Source organism: Vombatus ursinus, unplaced genomic scaffold, assembly GCF_900497805.2.
Source record: "Vombatus ursinus unplaced genomic scaffold, bare-nosed wombat genome assembly UNPS02014832.1, whole genome shotgun sequence".
Classification (NCBI taxonomy): domain Eukaryota; kingdom Metazoa; phylum Chordata; class Mammalia; order Diprotodontia; family Vombatidae; genus Vombatus; species Vombatus ursinus.
Genome location: NW_020954610.1, coordinates 2,793,159 through 2,815,305, shown reverse-complemented (window position 1 = coordinate 2,815,305; position 22,147 = coordinate 2,793,159). Strand labels below are relative to the sequence as shown.

Below are 22,147 nucleotides of genomic sequence, written 5' to 3'. Positions count from 1 at the left end.
GAAGGAGAATCAGAGGGGACACAGCAGCAAGGAGCCAGAAAAGGGTGATGTCATCAGATATAGTCAGGTGGCATGGACTTCAAATGAGGAAAAGTTTGCTAAATGGTCAGAGGAGGTCTGGAAGGGGTGTTAGTGGGGAATAGGGGACAGATCAAAAAGTGCACTTATTCCTTGGGAGTAAAGGATGATGGGGAGGATCAGAGTTAGAAGGAAGGGATGTTTGTTAATATACAGGGAGAGGGGAAGCAGGTTGCATAGTGGTAGAAAGGGATAGGACAGGAGTATAGGGATTAGAGCTGGATCAGGATGAAAGAGTGGGAAGAAGAGGTATAGCTAAAGAAAAGGCAAACAATGGCTCTGATCACAGAGACTGGAAGAACTGGAGGGAACATAGAACAGGGAAGTATTTGTAGGGAGTACACATAGGAATGTTTACAGATTAAACCAGCCCCAAAGATCTAATAGGGGGTGAAAATGACTCTGCCTTTGGTGTTTCCCAGGTGGAACATCCTTAGTTGTCTAAAGCAAGGGAGGTTAAAGCCAAGGGTATCCTGAGACTAAGATATATACAGATGTAGCTATCTATATACTATCTATTTTGCTTTGTGCAGAGGATGGGAGGAGTAGAACTAATGTGAAAACTCCCTCTATGAAGGAAGAAGGACAGTTCATTTCTAATTTATAGTTTTAGAGATTTTCAAGTCACTTGCCTTTGGTCACATAGCTACTATTCATCAGAAGAAGGACTTGAGTTCAGTTCCTCTTGATTCTAAAACCAGACCTCTGTACACACTAACATGTTAGTATACACATGATCCTTTGTTGTGAGATAGTTTATTTTGTTTTTACTGAGTGGGACCTGATAAAAATCTTCTGTTTATAAATCATTTCACACATACATATATTGTGTGGGCTTCTGCCTCATGATCTAGGTTCACTATTGATGATAACTTCAGTGTCTCCCAGAAGAGCTCACTCATTCCTTTTCTACAACTTAGTTGAAGTCCTTACCTTTTTCTAACATAAGAGCCCTCTTACATCAATCAGTTTACTGGCTCATGTAGATCAAGACAGGAATAATGGGCAGTGGGTGCAAAGATGCCATTTTATTGGGTGGTATGATTTTTTTCTTGAACCCTGAGATTACTAGATTGGAGAATAGGGATGAGAAAAATTACAATATGAGAACTCTGTAGAGCTATTTCAGAATAGAATTGCCTTCTGCTACATTTTAGTCATTTGCTGGTGTTTTCTTCTTCATAATCTAATGATCCCAGGGACCAGGGAAGAATCTAGCACTCTGCAGCAGCAAACCTCTTGGCTGCCACCTTCTCATCTCTACTTATCTCATTATTTGGAGCCAAAAGCTTAGAAGGAACTTTTGGACCTTAAAAGCACAAACACATACAGAATTTTTACTCCCCTTCACATGCTCTGTATTCCATATAAACTGGCCATACCTGACATGCCATCTCCTTTCCCCAGGCCTAGACCACTCTCCTCACTTTCACCTCTTGGAATCACAAGCTTCTTTTAAGCTTTGCTCTGGTGCCATTTCCTACAAGATCTTGACCTTTCCTGTTGTTAGGTTGCAGTCCTTTGAACTCCACTCACCCCATCAGAATTAATTTCCTTTGTATACTTTTTGTATTTACTTATCTCTGTACCCCATAGTCAGGGTCTTTCTTTTGCATTTTTATTTCCTTGGGATCCTGCCTAGCATTTAGTAGAGAGTTAAAATGCTTGTTAAATTGAATTGAATTTACACATATGAGAAATGGTAGCACAGCTACACACAGACTCGACCCTAAGGGAAACATTTTTTAAAGTCGAGTTTCATCTGAATAGCTTTAAAGAAAATTTTACCTGGCTTGTTTGGAGGCACCTTATTCTTTGTATTGTATATTGGAGTCAGAAATACATCAAAATGTCCAGTGTTAATTTTAAAAATATGCTAATAACAACATTTATATGGCTCTGTGTACAAGAGATTGTTTTATTAGTCTCCTAAATATAAGGAATAAAGGCAATTTATTTTACATTTGCCTTTTCGGTGACATCTCTTCAAGGAGAATGTCTCCATATGTAATTAGTTCTATCAAGGGTATAGTAAGTTTAGCATATAGTAACAGGGAGAAATTATTCTTTTTAGGGTGTTCTTAATATTTCTATTATGAACTCTAATCACTATTGCTTTGCAGTAAGCCAACTTGGTGTTATTAGTTATCAGTACAACAGAATTAGTAATAATGGATACTCTAAAGTACTGATAGTGTCTTACAGTAGTAAGTATATAGAATATTAAACCACCACTGCTGTGAAAATCTTTCACTTTGAAAGTAGCGTTAATCTACCTTTATAAACTCTGAGTGAAAGGGTTGAAAAGGTACAGGAGGCTCTCAGCTTACATATATACTTATTATGAACAGCCAACCCAGCCATAATTTGCTTAAATACACAGTTAAGGAATTATTTAATCTTGCAAATAATTCTCATTCCTAATTGAACTGCAAAGGTCTTGATCAATGGCATTATTAAATGTTGACCCCTTGTTAAAAACATCAGTCTTTTGTCCTAAACAAAGGTTGAAGAGAATGATTAACTAAAAACTTAGATATCTGAAATCAATCCAATTTACAAATAAGTTTTGTTCCAAAAATTCATTATTTGGGTACTATTTATAGGAAACTTTGACCAACCACACTTTCTCATAAAAACTATGTTATAGAGTGTTTAGATTCCTAAACCTATTGCTTAGCTGAACTAGGTATGTGGTACTGTGCTAAGAGTACTTTTGGAATGTTGTGTTGACAGGAAAACTTATTCCATCTTACAGTTCCTTTTACATCTAATATTGAGCAAGGATCCCTTTTCACCTCTTCTATACCTATTGGCGTAAGAGCTGGAACAAACACTTCCCCCCCCCCCCCCCCCCCCCCCCCCCCCCGGACTCTTAATGCTGCATGGAGTTAGTCTAGGCCAACAGTAGGGTAGGAAAGAGTTTCAATTCTGGTTAGTGGGCTCTGGCTGGGTAGGGGCAACAGGACTAGGTTAGAGACAGTGAAAGGAAAAGAGAAGATAGAGAAATTAATTAGTAGCAGCAATAGCTAGAAAAGTGGCAGATCTCTCAGAGGCCAGGATGGTGAGAAAGGAAAGTAATTACTACATTTGGGTAAATGTGAAACAGGTGAGTCCCTGGCTGGAGGTGTTGTTTGTAAGCAAGGTAGTATTTATAAATTGCTGGGTACTTTCCAAATAAGATTGTTGTAATAATAATGCAAAATTCCATGTATTGACTCACTTATATTTGCTCTTATTTTGTTTTACTAATTCAGTGTGTCACAAATATGCGTGTCTTTAAATTATGTGAATGTAATTCATAGAAAACCAACAACCAGTGAAACTATCAATGTTGAAAAGTTGAAATCTTTTTAAAAGCAATAAAATAAGAACTTGATACTGCAAAGAGGAGAGGACATGCTGAAAGTAAGTTTTGTTCACCATCCCTAAATGAAAGTACAGGTCAAATCCCACTACAATTAATACCATTGTAACAAAAATATCAGTTAAAAATAAAGCTCAGTATGTCAACATTTTGTATGTATACCATAATATTCAGTACACTGAAAATTCACTATAATTAAGTAATTTAAGCACCATCCCTTTGACATTTACTTTACTGGGGTGTGACCTATGACTTAATATGGAGAAACATAAAATGCCCTGAGAAAGTACCAAGTCTGTGTGATGGGCAAATCTGTGTTTGGGTCTTAATTCTAAACTTGAAGCGTACATTATATACAATTCCTTGAATAAAATTTTTTAAATCTTCTAACAATGTGAAGTAAAAATTCCACTCTTTCACATATTACAGTCCAGATGTACATCTGTGCCCAAATTCAATCTAACCTGCCTATTTACAAATAAGGGATGGATTCAGGAAAAAAAAAAGATCTTAATTCTAGGATTATGGAGGATGGACTGAGATTTGTTAATGGTCTTTTGCTAGCTAACAACTGTAGCACTGCTGTAAGCAATTTAACCATATTCTACTACCGAGTTCCCTTTTCCTTCAACTGTTACATAGTATTATATTGCTATTATTTTATGGCTACACGGAATATATTTTTACATCTTGTACTGCTCTCTGTGTATCTTTCTCTCCTAGCCCTACTGACATAAGTAAGAAATATACAGGAAGAAACAAGGCATGGAACACACTTAGTATAAACATAATGAGAATAAAACAATTTAAGGAAAAGAAAACAAGACATGGTTAAAACATGAAGACTAGGATGCCACAAATTGAAATCCACCCCGAGTACCCTAAAATAATTAAAGTCTGGATTAAGTTTGGAGTGCCTCCATTGTCTAAGGTTGCTTTAGGTCTTTTGCAAATGGCAAGGCCAAATTGAATTTCTTCTAGATTATATATATTTGCTTTATGCCTAACAGACAATAATAATTTAATTGAAATACCTTCTGAACACCTTTTAAACTATATTACACTTTGGCTAGCTTTTAGTGGGTTAGTTTCTGAAAAAGAAATCAATATCCTTAGACGAAAAGACTTTTATGTTTACATGTTAAAACAGTAAAAAACAAAAACCTGTGCTTTGTGAAATTACTATGAAAATGTGAATTCTGAGCCTCCAAACAGAGGACAAAAAGATATAGAGATATGTAAAAGAATCTATGTGTTTTCCCCCTCCCTAATTGTTTTTAAAATATTATAGAAAAAGGGAAGACATTTAGACATCTATTAAAAATAGAAAGTATTACTTATGCTAAATAAAAATGTCTAAGTCTTTAAGTCAGTGGATTTCCTGGAAACTTCAAGGGAATCAGCAACCATTGACCCAACCCCAACTCCAAGATTGGACCGTCGTAATGACAATTCTGAAGCAGAAATCTGACGTAACTCTCGACGACATAATTTTACAGGGGTCACCCCTGGTAGCTGTGTCACATTTGTCTGAGGTTGAGATAACAGTTGAGTGTGAGATTTTGTTAACTGATTTTCATTGGTTTCTGTTTTATCTTCATTGCTTAACAAATGCCCAGTTGGTGCCAAAGAGCCTGATGTCTGAGACACTTCAGAAACATCTTCCCAAAACTTATGTGGATTTGGTTGTGTTCTTAAGCTACTTGCTGGGCTTTCTGTTTCTTTTACTTTTCCAAGGGGTTTGATATTTTCAGTCCTGGATGCCCACTTGGATTCTTCTGGAAAGACACTTGCTTCCTCTTGAGACGGGACTCCATCTCCAGCATCATTATCTAACGGGAAACAACCCAGGAAGAAAAGAGTTAAGTTATATTTCCAAATCAGAAGGGTTGTTATAAAAGTATATTTATTTTATAGTACCCTAACTATTAAAAGTTTCAAGACATTATTACGTTAACATCCTGAACAAGAAGAAATACAAAAGTTAATTATTCATTGTTAGTTTCACCAACATGGGGAATTCCCTGGAACTCTGAACTGGAGAAGTTTTGAGCTGTAACAGATATACTCATGGCATTCATATGGTGCTAAGAAACTCTGGATCACTCTGTTTCTACAAAACAGGGTTCCGAAAATGATCTGGTCACAGTGAGGCAGATTTTGGCTTGAAGTAAAGAAAAAATCCTAACAGTTGTTCACAAGTGGAATGGGTTGTTTTAGGTAGTTAATTTGTCCTCAGGTAGAGACTAGGTGACCAGTTGTTTGGGATATTGTAGAAAGGATTCTTGGTTAGACATGAGTTAAGACTAGATAGCCTACAAAGCATCTTCTAACTCAGTAGTTCTGTGAACTGTTAGGTGTTTTGCTTTTTTTCTTTTAAGGCAATTGGGGTTAAGTGACTTGCCCAGGGTCACACTGCTAGTAAGTGTCAAGTGTTTGGTCTGAGGCCGGATTTGAACTCAGGTCCTCCTGACGTCAGGGCTGGTGCTCTATTCACTGTGCCACCTAGCTGCCCTTGCCTTTTTTTTTAAAATCATAAAATGGAAGTGTAAGAGTGAATTATGCTTCAGTAATTCTACTTATAGGTAACTTGGTTACTTTTTACAAAACAGGCTCTAATGGTTCAAAAATGTAGAATAAGTTACTGAATACGGATTTTTTTATAGGTAGCCACATAAAGGAAGAAATAATTACTGTTGGAGTTTGTCCTATACTTATAAGAAATAGATTTATAGCTGGATAGGACCTCAGAGGCTATTCAAATCTCTTGGCCCCCTTATTTTACAGATGAGGAAACTGAGGTCAAACGAAGCTGATCAGACTTGTCCAGTATAATGCAGATAGTAAGCATTAGAAGTGGAATTTGAACCCAGATCTACTGAGGAGCCAGTGCTTTTTCCAATGTACTAGGTATGTGTGTCACTCTTTTACAAAGATTTTTCTCAAATTATGTGTGGAGAAAATTTGAAGACAGAATGGTTTTATCTCTTTTAAAAAAATAATTGGGACTTCTAATAGCAAGGGTACATGGTGGGGGCAGGAAATGACTTCTAGCGGACCTAGAACTCTCTTGAACTTAGGAGTGTCAAGAGTATACCTGATACAGTACCAAACTTCTCGACCTCAGAGTTTCAGTGAAATCCCCACTTTAGGGCAGTTAACAGGAATGTATGTAGTATACCTTATCCCTCCTCTTCTGAGGAATCTCAAGTTTTTCTCTATATCCCATTTCTGAGGCTTGCATTATATAAGTGGAAATGTAGGGTTACCAGAACTACATGAGGATTCTCCTAAGCTCCCCATAATACTAATGTTCTTTGGTGAGGGGAAGTAATGAGGATTCTTCTGCAACTCCATTCTCTGAAATGGGGTCAAAGGTATATATGTTCAGCTGAAAGAAACCTTCATTACATTCTCAGTGTCTGAGTGACTGAGGTGCCTGCTTCCCTAAGTTACCTAATCATCTAAAAGTTCTCAGACAAAAAATGCTTAAAAGTCCCTGTAAGTGATAATCGTAGAAAAGAAACTGAAAACAATTCAGATGCCACCTTACACTCATTATATTGGCAAAATGGTTAGATGGTCAATTTAAATGCTGGTAGGGCTATTACACTATTAAACTACTGGCAGAACTGCATAAAGGTGTCATCTTTTGTGAACGCAATAGAGCATTTCTGTAATGAGAGATATAAAACTGTGCCCTTCACTTAAAAGATTCCACAACTAGAACTTTATCATAAAGTTTTAGTGAGAGACCTATGTATACAAAAAACAGTCCATGGACCCATTATTCACAATAGCAACTTTCCTTCCCAAAAAACAAAAACAAAAACGTGTCTAACAATTGAGGACTGGCTCACAGTCTATGGCAATGGTTCTCAAATTTTTTGGTCTCAGGACCCCTTTACACTCTTAAAAATTGTTGAGGTCCCCAAAGAGTTTTTGTTTATGTAGGCTATATCTACTGAGATTTACCACATTAGTATTATCATTCAAAACAGTTTTGGCCTGTGGACCTTCTGAAAGTCTTGTGAACTACCATACTATGAGAACTACTGGTCTGTCCTATATGAAAATAATGGAACTTCGGTGTCTGGCCATAGAGATGTCAAGTGACTTGCTCATGGTAACATAGCAAGTAAATGTCACTAGAAATGACAAATATGAATACAGAGAAATATTGCAAAATTTATACGAAGTGATAGAGTGAAAAAAGAACCAAAACAGCAATTATACTGACTATAAAATATATAAATCATAATAACTATAATAGACCAAAAAATCTAGAAAAATAACACAGAAGAAAAAAGCTGAGAAGGTGGTATAAAATAAAACGGGATAGTTTTGAGTATCTACCTAAGTTTACATGAGGAAGATTTATGTTATCGTCAGACTTATCTATAAGATAAAGAGCAATGAGAGATAGTTACTCTCAAAATAAAAAATCATTAGGGTTCTTTGCAAGGAGAAATAATATACAAGGAACTCATGAAAGTTTAACTCTGGAGCCTCAAATTTGCTTTGTTCATGGTAGGAGGCCACCCCAACACACACACCTACACACACACAAACAGCTATAGAGAATCCTTATTGTTACTAGAGAGGGAAGGTTTACCTCCTGGGACTACAAGGGCCAAGGTAAGCATTTCTGGTAGCTTTGGCAGTCTTGTTAGATCCCTTCTCTCGATGGATCTGCCCCTAAAGAACTTCCTACTTACCTGAAGCACTCTTTACTTGCAAACAGACACACATTCTTACATAAAACTCACAAGAGAAGGAGATTTTGTCATCTCACTTAATAACTACAATACTGCAATGGCTTCATGATTTCATTATGATAGATATTTCCTCCACTGGTACAGACTGCAGTCTACCCGATGCCTTCTCCTTGCCAATTATTGTCCAAATGTTTTAGGAAACTTGAGGTCTCTTTACATTTTATGGGTACAAGTGTATCACTTAGGATGTCTACCCACTGTCCCTCATTCTCACTACATGCCAAGTCCAACTTTTTGTCTGACTGTACGGTACTTAATGATATTCTTATAGCATTTCATAGATGTATGTCATTGTTAGGCATGTGTCAGCCTGTTTTTACCCACCACATATCTATCATATAGCATCACAGAACATCAGCATTAAAAAATGGAAGTAGCTTAAAATTGTTGAAAACACTGAATAATTTTTCCAAATGAAATCCAGCTCTTATTCAGCTCTGTACTCAACTTTTTATATATTTATAGTGCTGTCAAAGAGATTAGAGTCCTGATCTCAAACTTGGTGAAAAGACCATCTAGCTGCATATAATACTTTGAACAATAAGTTATCTTTTCATCCATTCAATCTTTCTGCATGAATTATTAAGGTTAATGTCTTGTGTAATTATATTCTCTCATCAAGGAAGTCCTAGAGTGTTCTGGGGCTTAATGCAATTAGAACATTCTTTATATATCTTTCCCTGGGATCTTATAAAGTAATCTCTCAATGCTTTGTGCTGTCTGCAACATATATTTTCTTGGTGTATGCTTTGTCTGGTCCAGCCACATTTTCCAATTTCATCTTATTAAATGACATTTTAACTTCCTTCCTTGAGGACTGACAAGTTAGAACATCCTCCCCCCTACCACATGTGGACTCTTTCACTGATGATGAAAAGAAATAGTTCTAGATATACAAACAGAAGTTTTATCTTTCATCTATTTGCTGTCTTTACATCTTGTTGATCTATTAATTATTTTTTAATTACAGGCCAGAACCAACACTTTCCAACTAAGTTCACTTATGATAAGTGATGAAGGGTGAAAAGAGAACTGGCTAACAGGTGGGAATTTAATAGTAACTCACTTTGCCAGGTAGGTGATATATGCCCATAAATCACAGAACACTTCCCCCCCAAATATGCTCATTAGTGTTACTAAAATCATAATATATCAAATAATTTGTGCCTAACTATAATAAATTAGTACACTTTTAAGTATGAAATTACTAATGCATTGTAAAAGGTATTACAAGATGCAGTATATCAGAACCATGAAAATATAGACCAACAAATTCTAGTCAGTAAAACAACTGTTCTGCTGTCTGAATAGCATACAAATACATAGAGGGAAGATAAATGACTAGGACTGGTAGAAAGAGCTGAAACAGATTCAGGTGTTAAATTAAAACCAATAATCTCAACAACTAGTGTAGTAATTCAGAATTAAATATATTTTAATTGTTAAATTTTATAACTCATCATGGTATAACTTCATTACATTATAATAATCCATTAAGATAAAAACTGCCCAATATAAAAATACTACCTTCAAAATTATTCCCAAGAAATTACTGATCCCTGTTTCTACAATAATGATACTTTGCATGCATACAGCATTTAACATTTTTCAAAATGCTTTTCACTGTCTATTTTGATCCTTCTTTTCAACAACCCTGTGAGGCAGATGAGATAGTTATTATGATACCCAAACTGAGGTCCAGAGAAGCTATAGGATTTGCTACCAGGTCACATAAAGTATGACAGAGCCAGAATTAGAACTTGGGTCTTCTGACTCCTGGTCCAGTGGTCTTTCCAGCATATCACACTTCTTTTTTCTAAAAGATGTTTTATTGGTATTTTTCTTCAACTTTGTCAACTTCTATGGCCACTTAAAACTATTAGTGCTCTTAACCATGACTTTACTGTTGTGATAAAATGGCTTTATTTAGATATTTGTCAGTTTTTATATGTGCTTTATAGATTATACGTGTTTTTCCTTCTTATTTTCCTTAGTTTTTCTGCCAAGTAGGTCAACTATATTAGAAATGCATATTGTAATGTCTATTTTGACAGGATGTGTTATTGTCTCCACCAGTATGACATAAGACTTAACTTTTTTTATTTTTTAAGATATTCTTGAGTTTCAAAGATTCAGTGGTATAAAAATTCCTCTTATCAATATATAGGTGAAGTAATTATATGTGCATAATATATGTGCGTATGTGTGTATCACTACTTTAAAACTCCACATATAATCATCAGGTAAGCTTAAGAACATGATTAGGTCTACTGGTATAACCCTCACTTTGAAGGTTTATATAGCTATTATCAACTAAATGTTCTTTTATTAAATTTTAAATAGATGTGTTATTGAGAAACAAGTTGTTTTTATTAACAAAATAAAGTTAAAAGTTAAGAATTCAATTTAAAGGAATGCTAGGGCTAATTCTTTAAAAATGTGAAGATCACTTTATCTGTTTTGTAAAACAAGATTTTTATGTATTATATTTAAAACTGGGTGCATTGTATCATATGATTTTGTATTTTTATGGCAATTTTTCAAAGTTCTTTGACATTATTACCCTAATTTAATATGGTACTTCTGGATGACCGTCACATAAAAAGGAGATGCTTAATTCAATAATAAATTATTTTAATGTATTATTTAATGTCCAAGGTATCACAATGAAAAAGCGACATTGATCTGAAGAAAGTACATAACAATTTTTATAAATGCATCATTTCATACACACACACATATACACACATCTTTATTCTGTGAAACATATGTTATCTTGTTGATTTTCCCATTGTTCTCATTACATATAGGAATATAGGCCTGGCCAAATGGTAGGTCAGGTTTCTAGGACTTAGAATTACAACAGCAATGTTAACATACTGGAAAACACTAATAATAATAATAATAAAAATCTTACGTCTAGTTGGTTGCTGTCGAGGTACTTCTTCTACTAACTCCTTAAGCTTCTTCTTTAGTTCTCTGCTAGTTTTCTTATAGAAATAAAGATCTTTTTCTAGCAGCTGAACTTTATCCTCATAGGCCTTTGAAATTTCCACAATACCTTCTCCATTTTGCTCTATAAAACAAAAATTTGAATATCAAGTTAAATCACATGTAGCAGCCAGACTACACACTTAGACTTAATAGTTTTGAGCTATTAAAACTTAAAACTTCACTAAGACTTTTGGAATACCTAGTATTTGAGATGTACAAGTCTCTCAGAGTATGTAATTCCATAGCTGATACGTCTCTGTAAACTGAATGAATTTGCTTCTGGTGCAGTTTGAATTCTGATCTCAAAATTATGGTCTCTACTGATTATTATAGTTTATAATGTTCTATCTCCTGAGTAATGTTCTTGACTCACTAAAGACTAGTATGGTGACCTTCAGAAAAGCAGTACTGGCTGACGTTGTTTATAACTCTCAATATCTACAAAACTGTTCAGTTGGTTAATTTATTTGTTTTAAAGTTATTGATAGTTTAAAATATATCAATTATTAAAGTTACTGATAGTTTGAAAACATATTAATTATATTTATTTTCTTATATCACAATACTTTCAGGGGCTATTGTCTGTAAAGGTAGGTTTTTCTTCAACCAAATTAGATCATGACCTTTCTTCACTTGAGTGGATTTCTATATGCTCCAACCCCCAAATCACTCTGTGTCTAGCCTTCTAGTGATAAGCCTCTCAGCACTCAGCAAGACTGGTCCTTACATGACTAGATATATAGTCTGTCTTGTTAGGCTTAACAGGAAATACTGTTGAAGACGTTTCCAACTTCTTAGGATCAACCAGAGATTGTATTCAACTGGTATAGCCTTGGAAAATCCAAAGTCATCTCCATGCTGGGATATGAGATGTTAAAACAGGATTTTAGAGGAGATATACTAATTTTGTATTTTTTAAATCAGACTTTATAATAAAATAATATTAATAGCATTTATTTAATGCTTTAAGGCTTGCAAAGTGCTTTACAAATGTTATCTCATTTTATCCTCAGAAAAGCCCTAAGAACCTGCTATTGTTAACCCCATTCTACAGATGTGGAAACTGAGGCAGACAGAGATTAAGTAACTTGCCCAGGGTTACACAGCTAGTAAGTATCTAAGGCTGGATTTGAAATCAGGCCTTCCTGATTCTAGGTCCAGCATTCTACCCACTGTGCTATAATTAGCTTCTTTATCTGTATAGGGAGTACCTGGCAAGGAATTTCTCTACCAAAGTAGATTGGGACCTTCTCTGTAATTTATATAGTCTTAGAGAGTTTGCTTAGGCCCTGGGACCAATTACAGTTAGTAACAGGCAGAGGTAGGACTTGAACCAGGTCTTCCTAATTCGAGGCCAGCTCGCTTTTTATACCATGCTACCTTTTTTATATAAAAAATTTAAGTTCATTATCGGAAAGAAACTAGTTTCTAAACGGTCTCTAATAAGACTCCTTTTTGTATCCCTTTAGTTCAATGACGTAAACCACACCCAATTTTTTGTTAATGTATCTCTCCTACATGCATGATTGAAATGGATGTGTATTGGCAGAGCTTTAATAATTTTTAAATTTTTCAAGTAAAATTCTTGAAAATATATAACTACAATATTGTACTGGCCGCACTCCGACCTTCTGCCAGCCGTGCGCCAGTACCCACTCCTTCTATAAGGAGTATACTACCAGAGTCTTACCCACACCCAGGTCTTCGGTACTCAGCCGGATCACCACACAGAGACGAGCCATCGGGAGGCGCCAACACCAGAGCTTTATTCAGAGGCCAACACAGCAAGCCATCATAGTAAGCCCAAGCAGCAAGGCCAGAGCAACAGGGCAGGAGCCAGGAGAGAGCGCACGTGTGATCTGACCACGCTTGTTCCTAAGTACCTACCTAGCCCCTCCTCCCCAGCTCGCTACTAGCCAATGATTGTAGGGTCAGATACCGGAAGGGGCTGTCTGAGTTTAGCACACCAAGGGGGAGGGAGTGACGTAGGAGGCTAGGATTGGATACAGGAAGGAGGCATCTGGGATTGACGCATAGACAAGAGTACGTGACCTAGGAAGTCAGGCTCAGACACTGGGAGGAGGGGTCTGGGTCAGTGCTGCACAAAGGGACCCAGGAAGTCAGGAAGGTCACAAGAGGCATCTGGGGATGACGTTGCATATAGGGAGGGGACTAAGCAGAGGGAACTCAGTCCTCTGCCATCCCACTCCCACGTGGCACCGCCCCTTGCCTCAGGAGCTCAAGCTCGGCTACTTCCTTGCACCCAGCTTATCTCATAGCACTGCCCAATTGTCTCAGGGCTTCTCCGATCCAGCCCATCCCAGTACACACGACTCTGCCTACCACAGCCCCTGCCTCGACTTCCAAAATACCCAGATCCTACCCTACCCTTGCCACAGCGCCCAACCTGGTAGCTGCCAACATCAGACAGTCCCTCACAATAGTGGGTAAGACTCTGGTAGTGTACTCCTTATAGAAGGAGTGGGTACTGGCGCACGGCTGGCAGAAGGTCCGCGTGCGGCCAGTACACAATATAACTACATAAATAATGTAAAAATCATATTTAGCTTGCATAGATAGTGCTTAAAAGCAGTAATAATTTAAAACATTTAAAATACCACTTTCTAAACATTTAATATAAGACACAAATTAATTAACTTAATGAGATCCCAATATGGGTATGTTTGAATGTAGTAAATTAAATGACCCTGACAAAAATCTCGGAAGCAACAGATTGCTTCAGTTACTTAACATTCCAAATCATCATATCCTTCTTGACTGACTTTGTATGCACATTACTTCTTTTGGGACCCTCCTAGTAACTCATTCACAGCTTCAGACTCGGGGGAATCAGGACTAAACAGTCAAGGGGAACCAAGAGGTTTCTGGCAGAGGATTTGTCACTAGTGCAACTCTTTTCTTTACTGTGCTGGCCCTGTGATCAGGTAATACAATGACCACCTGCTGAAGAAAAATTCCATCACAGCTGACTGATGGGACACCAATGTATACTGACTATAAATGGATTATAGCATTTCTAATCAACTGCATATATGCTGAAGAATTTTAAGAGCAATCTAGCTAAAGGTTCTAATAACTCTGATGTCTCCTGTCATAGGTAGGAAATTATTTGCCTTCTGCTGAAAATGAATACCCTCTGTCTGGGCCAAGCAAAAAAGTAATGACTACTATAAAAGGATAATAATTTTAAAACTGTACATTTAATGCTTGTGCATTACTTTGTCTCTTGTACTCTTACAGCTCCCCCACATGAAGCATATTGCCTATACATACCCCAGCATTCATACATTTCACCAAACAGAGAAATTACCTTTGAAATACTGCAAGAGTAACTGCATCTTTTGCTCGTGCTCCTTGCGTTGAAGAGTTAGCTGTCTGTCACTCTGCAGCGTGAGGTGCTCGAATGCAGACTCCAGTTCACGAATCATGTTGTCTTGTTCCTGAACCTTCATTTTAATTTCTTCATTTTCTAACTTTAGTTTACGCTCAGCTTCTCGCAAATTAACCACCTACCAAATATATAATATTTTAACTTCTTATGTTTCAGGTTACCTGATTAACCAGTTTTCCTTAGTCAGCATAAAAATGACTTTCTGGAGTTAATGTAGCATCAATGGAGAAACCAAGGTATTTGGGTTCTTGTAAGATTTACCTAACATGAGTATAAAAGAATTTGGCATTTAGCAGCATTTGTTAGAAATTTGAATTGGTATTGAATTTCATTCAATTCAAGAAATATTAAGTGTCTACTTTGTGCAGTGCTTAGAACAGTGCCTAGCACATAGCAGGTGCTTAATAAAATGCTTATTGAATAACTGTCATGCACTGTGCTGGGCACTGGTGATACAGATTCAGAATCAAACACGGTCCCCATCATTAAAGGAGCTTATAACTTAATAGAAAAATAGCACTTGTAACTAACTATAATACAAATTAGATGGTAAGTACAAAGAGAGAGATCTATATAAAGTAGTATGGAGAAATTAAAGAGAGATTACTTTTAGATTTGGGGTGGGGAGGAATTGGAATGGAAGGTTTTAAGGATGCAGTATCATGTCTGTATTAGGCCTTGAAGGAAGAGAAAGGAGAGGAATTCATTCAAGGTTTGAGATTTGACATAAGCAAAAGGTGTGGAAACTAATGTGGAAACTAAAGATGATATGATGAGAAGAGGGTGGATGTTAAGCAGTCCAATTTGGCTAGAAAGCAAGTTGTATAAAAGGAATGTTGTTAAAGACAGGTGTAAAGGTAGGTTGGAACCAGACTCTGGAGGACCTTGAATGCCAGGCTTAAAGAATTTGTAATCTACTTGTAGATAACTGGGAGTCACTTACAGTTTGTGAGTATGGAAAGTGATGTGCTCAGTTCTGTGCATCAGGATGCTCATGCATACACATGGTGGTATGAAGCATGGACTGCAGTAGAGAAAGCCTAGAAGGTGCAAGGGCCTTTAATCAGAGTAGTAGGAATGAAAAAGTAGATTGTGATAGAATAAATAGGATGATAGAATAAATAGGATTTTAAATAAGCTGGGGTGAGGGAAGATGAAAATGAAAAATCCAAAATTTTAAATATAGGCTATTAAGAGAATGGTGGTACTTTCAACAAAGATAGGGAAGTTAGGAGAAGAGGGAGGTTTCAGGAGTAGGAGAAAACAAGATATCCAGCAGACAGAAAGATGGGACTCTGAGGAGAGGCCAAGGAAAGAGATGATAGATTTGGGAGTTATCCACATAAAAGTATTTACTGAAGCCATGTGAATATTTGGGATTGCCAAGGAAGAGGTTTAGGCTGTAAACAGAAAATTATCAAGGACAAATCCTTGGGCAATGCCTACCTCTAACCAATGAGTTCCGGGGGTAGGGGAATAAATAATCAGAGAAGGAAAACAAGAAATGGTCATTTAAATATTATATCAAGAATTGTCTCCTCCCTTGCAAAGAATTTCTCTAGCATGATGGTTTCATTTGTATTTTGTACTTTTTTGTTTTTAGCACTATTGCTCTTAAAAGAAAATTAAGAAGCTAAGTCTTTTAAAACCACCTAACACTACTATCTCCCAGCTTAAGCCTAGAAAATAGGTGTTTAAGTTGAATGCCATTTAATTTCAATTCTCTAGTAGATTCTGTCTGTGCATAGACATATAATGTAACTGCTTTAAGCATAACACAAAATAGCTATTCTAAGGTTTATAGTAAAAACATCTAAGAACTGTGCTATTTAACATTTTTTTTTACAAATGACTTAAATAAAGGCATTAATCATGCCCATCAAATGTGCAAACGACACAAAAATAAGTGGGGATAATTATATATTTGATGAGAGTCAAGATCCATAAAAATCTCTACAGCCAAGAATGTTGGGGCTGATGAAACCTAATAGGAATAAATATAAAGTCTTTATACTTGGATTTAAAAAAGTAACTTGGGGCAGCTAGGTGGCACAGATAGAGCACTGGCCCTGAAGTCAGGAGGACATGAGTTCAAATGTCAAAACACTTGACACTTACTAGCTGTGTGACCCTAGGCAAGTCACTTAACCCCAATTGCCAGAAGAAAAAAATAGTAACTTCACAATTATATCATGGAGGTGTGGCAGAACAACAGAGTATCCGAGAAGGATCTGATTGTTTTATTACACCATAAGCTCAGTATGAATTAAAATTATAACATGGCAGCCAAAAAAGCAAATGGGCTACATTAAATGAAGCATAATGGCTGTAACTAGAGAAGGGATAGTCTTACTGTACTCTCCCCCTGGTTAAGACCACATTTGGGATTCTTTGTGCAGTTCTGAGTATTATATTTTATGAAGGACACTGAATAAGATGGAGTGATGCTCTCCAACAGTGAAGGGCCAAATGAGGAAAAGTTGAAGGAAATAGAGATGTCTAGCATGGAAAAAAAGCAGATTCAGGGAACTTGTGATAGCTATCTTCAGGTATGTGAAAGATTATCCTGTGGAAAAAGGATTAGATTTGTTCTGCCTGGTTAGAGGGCATAACCAGGGGACAGTAGGTAGAAGTTAAAGAAAAGTAAACTTTAGTTTTAAAAGGAAAATTTCCTCACAATCAGCCATTCAGAATTGGAATGGACTGCTTTGGGAGCTGGTTGGTTTCCCCTCATTCGAAGTCTTAAAACAAAGCCTGAATGACCATTTCTTAATTATGTTGTAGAAGGGATCTTGATCAGGCTTAGATGGCTTCAGAGGTTCTTTTCCAATTTTGGTAGTCTTCTCTGAATCTTGCCTTATATATCCCATGTGTACTGATTTAAATTATATACAATCATGAGTTCCCTCCCTTTTCCTTTTAAAAGTCAGTCTTTGCAAAAGTTATATTTATGCATTCAACAAACCTTTATCAGGCACCTAGTATGTGTAAAACATTGGAGATACAAATAAGTGTTGTATACAACATAAGGTCATAATATATATAGCACCATGCACTATACTAAGTTATAACATACACCATACATACATGGGGTTTCCTCTAGAGGCTTATTTTCTAAAAATTACATACCTTTGCAGTTTTGTCTAACTGGGGAAAATGCAAAGTTAGAAATTGGGGAGCAGTAGCCAACTAGAAGCAATTCCATAAATTGAAATTCTGACCCCTAACAAAAATTAAAGGCTCTCCCCACTTCTCTTCAGTATTTCAAATATTCATAACTCATCATCATGGGTACATTCCCCACCATTGGCTATTGCTGTGGCCAAAAATATTAATCATCTGGTAGCCAACTTGTTGGCTTGCTGAACTTATCTCATCCTAAATACAGCAAACCTGTCATCCAAATTGTCATTGGGCAACACTATGGTGCCACTATCATGCTTTCATGAGGCATCATAGAATAACTTTAGTGAAAGCCTCCCTTATTCTCTAGTAATTAAAGAATAACATTTTTTCCCAATAAAAAAAGTGTTTCTTCCTTTCATAAACTCCTTTTGGATTTATGGGTAGTTGTTTAAGAAGTATTAATACCTATGGTTGGATAGGAAGTTGTTAACTCTCTAATGTACCTTTTACTAAGGATTTATAGCAAAATACAAGATCAATTGATACTCATTTGCTACTAGGCTTTTCTAGGCTGTTATCCATTATTAGAATCTTTTTTTTAATAAAGTCCTTTTCTATAATAACATTTAAAACACTAAATGTTCTAAACTTTCATCATTACATTTGTTAAGAGAAATATTTTTGCATATTAATTGGCTTTATTCTAAACTTAATATTAATTCATTCACCCTTATAAGAAAAGAATAAATAAAATGGGAGATTTAAAAAATATTATAAAACCTCACAAGTTTGTGTTAAGTGGGAGGGAGGTGGAAAACTCTTTTTTGGATTTGCTAAAATGTTCACATTATACAATAATATAAAATAGCAATAAGATTATTATATATATTCAAATAAAGTTGAAATATATTATTACTGTTCCTGTAATACATACAACTCTGAAATTTCATCCTAATGTCTTCTTACTAGGGGGAAGAAAGAACCAGAATCTGGTGAAGTGCCCTATTTGTTATTAATTCAGACTTAAAGTCCAAATCTGTGGGATTTTATTTTACTAGAAAGAGCCAATAAATATACAATATTGGCCAAAGGTTATAGCATGCATCCTTTGATACGTATTTCCAAAAAGCCCCCAATATCACCTTAATATCAGTTTGTCTAAAAATACCAAGGGTATAAGATCTTACAAATTTAGGATGTTTAGATTGATAAAGCACTTAAGGGGCATCTAGGTGGTGCAGTGGATAGAGCATCAGCCCTGAAGTCAGGAGGACCTGAGTTCAAATCCGACCTCAGACCAAATACTTTGCACTTACTAGCTGTGTGACCCTGGGCAAGTCACTTAACCCCAAAGTACTAACAGCTTTATCAGGACTAAGAGGGGAAAAATAATGATTTTACTGTGAAGCAATGCTTAAATCTGCAGCCAAGGTAAGGACTATTAGGCTTTTGATAAAATCTAGACTTTAACCTTTTTGAAAAAAAATTTCAAACTGAATAATTAGTTGATGTTTCTTTGGATAAACTATGCAATTAAAAATTAATTGCAGTTAATGTTCAGCCACTTAAAATACAAACCTTGTTGAAGTATTTGTAAAGAACAGCTCTGACTTCAGCAGGAGTCAGGCAGATCAGTTTTTCCCTAACATGTGCCTCACTCTGCGTCAGGATTTGGAGTGAGGCTCTAAACGAATGCTGACGACTCTGGACATCGTCATTCTTGTAATCAATTGCAGCTTCCAGTGCTTCGATCCCTTCTTCAAGCTGGAAGAGAAGATGTTCCTCCTAGAGACAAAACACAATAGGAACTACTGAATTTCAAGTGAAAAGGTTCTATTGGTGGGCCTCACCACAATCTCACTGTCCAACAGAGAAAAAGATTTCCACTCTCTGCTACTGTGGAAAGAAAAATACCTGATAGCTAGAGCACTCACCGACCTCTAGTTTCACCTAATAGGCTTAACATTATTGCCTTCCTTATAGAGTGCCTAAACTAAAGTCTGTATTCTCTTTTCTATAGTGGGATATGGATCAGAAAATGCTATGGAAAAGGTAAAACATAAGAGATAGCTAAGTCGAGTATTAATAAGTAGAAATCAAAGGGAGCATTTTGAAAGGGAAGAAGAAAAAGCAACTTGTTCATTTGTTCAGTTGTGTCTGACTCTTCATGACCCCTATGGACCATAGATGCCAGGCCCTTCTATCCTCCACCATCTCTCAGAGTCTTTCCAAGCACATGTTCATTGCTTCTGTGACACTATCTACTATCTCATCCTCTGCCATCCCCTTTTTCTTTTGCCTTCGATCTTTCCCAACATGAGGATCTTTCCAATGACTCCCATCTTCTCATTATGTGACCAAAGTATTTAAGCTTCAGCTTCAGTATTTGACCTTCCAATGAACAGCCTGAATTCATTTCTTTAAATATTAACTGATATAATCTCCTTGCTGTCCCAAGGGCTCTCAAAAGTCTTCTCCAGTACCACAGTTCGAAAGCATCAATTCTGTCGCACTCCACTTTACTTATATAGTCAAAGTCTCATCGCCATATATTACTACTGGAAAAACCATGGTTTTTGACTATAATATATACCTTTGTTGGCAAGATGATATGTTTGCTCTTTAATATGCTATCCAGATTTACCATAGCTTTCCTTCCAAAGAGCATACATCTTTTAATTTTTTGGCTGCAGTTACTGTCTGCAGTGATCTTTGAGCCCAAGAACATAAAATCTGACTTCTCTTCCCTCTTATTTGCCAAAAAGTGATGGGACTAGTTGCCATGCAGCAATGAGGACTTTTTTAACATATGATAAAAGACTGGGCTTTTAAATCCGGCCTCAGACACTTGAAACTTATTAGATGTGTGACTATGGGCAAGTCACTTAACCCCAATTGCCTCACCAAAAAAAAATACAGACTGGGCTTTTTTTTTTTTTTTTAATCTTTAGGATATCATGGGAAAAGAAATGTAAGAACTCAGAATGAATTTCATGTTAACAAAAGGAAAACCTTGGGAATCATTATTGACAATTATTATTATCTTAGAAGTTCTTGACAACTGTCTTGATATGTCTTTGAAATAAAGCAATTTATATACTGTTACCTAAAGAATACAACCTTCTACTCTAAGCCCTACTGATAACAGATTGCTGATAGTTATGAATGTGTGTGTGTGTGTGTGTGTGTGTGTGTGTAAGGGGGGTGGAGAGGGGGAGAATGTCATTATATGTCTTAGCAAGAATTTGAAATATTTTTGATCAAGCTGGGAAAAGGTATGCTGACATCTAGAACTTTATACTTGGCAATTCTGAGGAAAAATACATAATTTACCCCACCGAGTGTTTGAATAAGACTCCCTTTTACGACATAGTTTTAAACTATATCCTGAGAGAATAAGTGTTGAAAACTATTCAGTATTCACTCTGTTTTTCTGAAGAGTCACTTAAATATCAACATTGGGATTTGAATTTATCCCATAGGGAACAAAATCATATTCAATATTATCAGAAAATATTTTAAAAATTCATGAGAAAGGACTAATTTTTTTTTTACATAATTACCTAAATTCCTAAACCTGTATGGAGCAGGGTGTCAATATAGCCTAATAAGTTAATGGTACAAAAACTGGGGCAGCTAGGTGGCGCAGTTAATAGAGCACTGGCCCTGGAGTCAGGAGGACCTGAGTTCAAATCCAGCCTCAGACACATAACACTCACTAGCTGTGTGACTCTTGGCAAGTCACTTTTAACCCCAATTGCCTCACCCCCTCCAAAAAAATAATACAAAAATCAATTGTATTTTAATGCATGTTATTTCATAGGAAATGTCCTCCATATGTTTTTTACCTGGGTTAATATAACAATTCGACCATACACACATTTCTATGGCACTTTTAAACAACCTGGTAAAGCTGGAAGTTGGATGATGATGATCCCCGTTTTACAAATGAGGTCCCAAAAGATGAAATGATTTATCCAAGACCACACAAGGGTCAAAACTAGGATCCAAATCCAGGCCACAAAGCAAGCTTGGGGTAATGCTGGTCCACCTGCCCTGCCCTGCCCTGTGAATCCATGAAGCAGTCCTGCCCCTGGGACCCATGAATAACAAGGTTCTGTGGATTTAAAATGTGTGCAGTTCTGGAGTATACCTTGACCCAGAGGAGGTAGAAGCAGCTTCAATAAATAGATGCCAGGTAGAAGGAAAAAATCCAAATTGTGATAAAATTTGTCATGGAAATTCACCAAGGAGATGTATACACTGGAATAGTCAAAAGTTGACTTCATGTGCTTTATCTAGATTATTTAAATAAGTTCAAATACTTGAGCTTTAAATAAAAGAGGGCTTATTTGTCGATGTCCAAGCTGTTAGGCATCCTATACTAGAAGA

General features: G+C 36.4%; 1 protein-coding gene across 4 annotated transcripts in view; it reads right to left on the bottom strand.

The window, feature by feature from the left end:
* Nucleotides 1-2,964: 2,964 nt before the first annotated feature.
* LOC114026052 (kinesin-like protein KIF27) overlaps nt 2,965-22,147 on the bottom strand; it is a 107,548-nt gene continuing 88,365 nt past the window's right edge. For all 4 annotated transcript variants that reach the window (XM_027839664.1, XM_027839665.1, XM_027839667.1 and 1 more), the window contains 4 exons: nt 19,334-19,540; nt 14,549-14,747; nt 11,141-11,299; nt 2,965-5,277 (listed from right to left, as the gene is read on the bottom strand). In XM_027839664.1, coding sequence (XP_027695465.1) covers nt 4,802-5,277; nt 11,141-11,299; nt 14,549-14,747; nt 19,334-19,540 — 1,041 coding nt within the window. In that variant the 3' untranslated portion in view covers nt 2,965-4,801. The remainder of the gene's footprint in view (nt 5,278-11,140; nt 11,300-14,548; nt 14,748-19,333; nt 19,541-22,147) is intronic.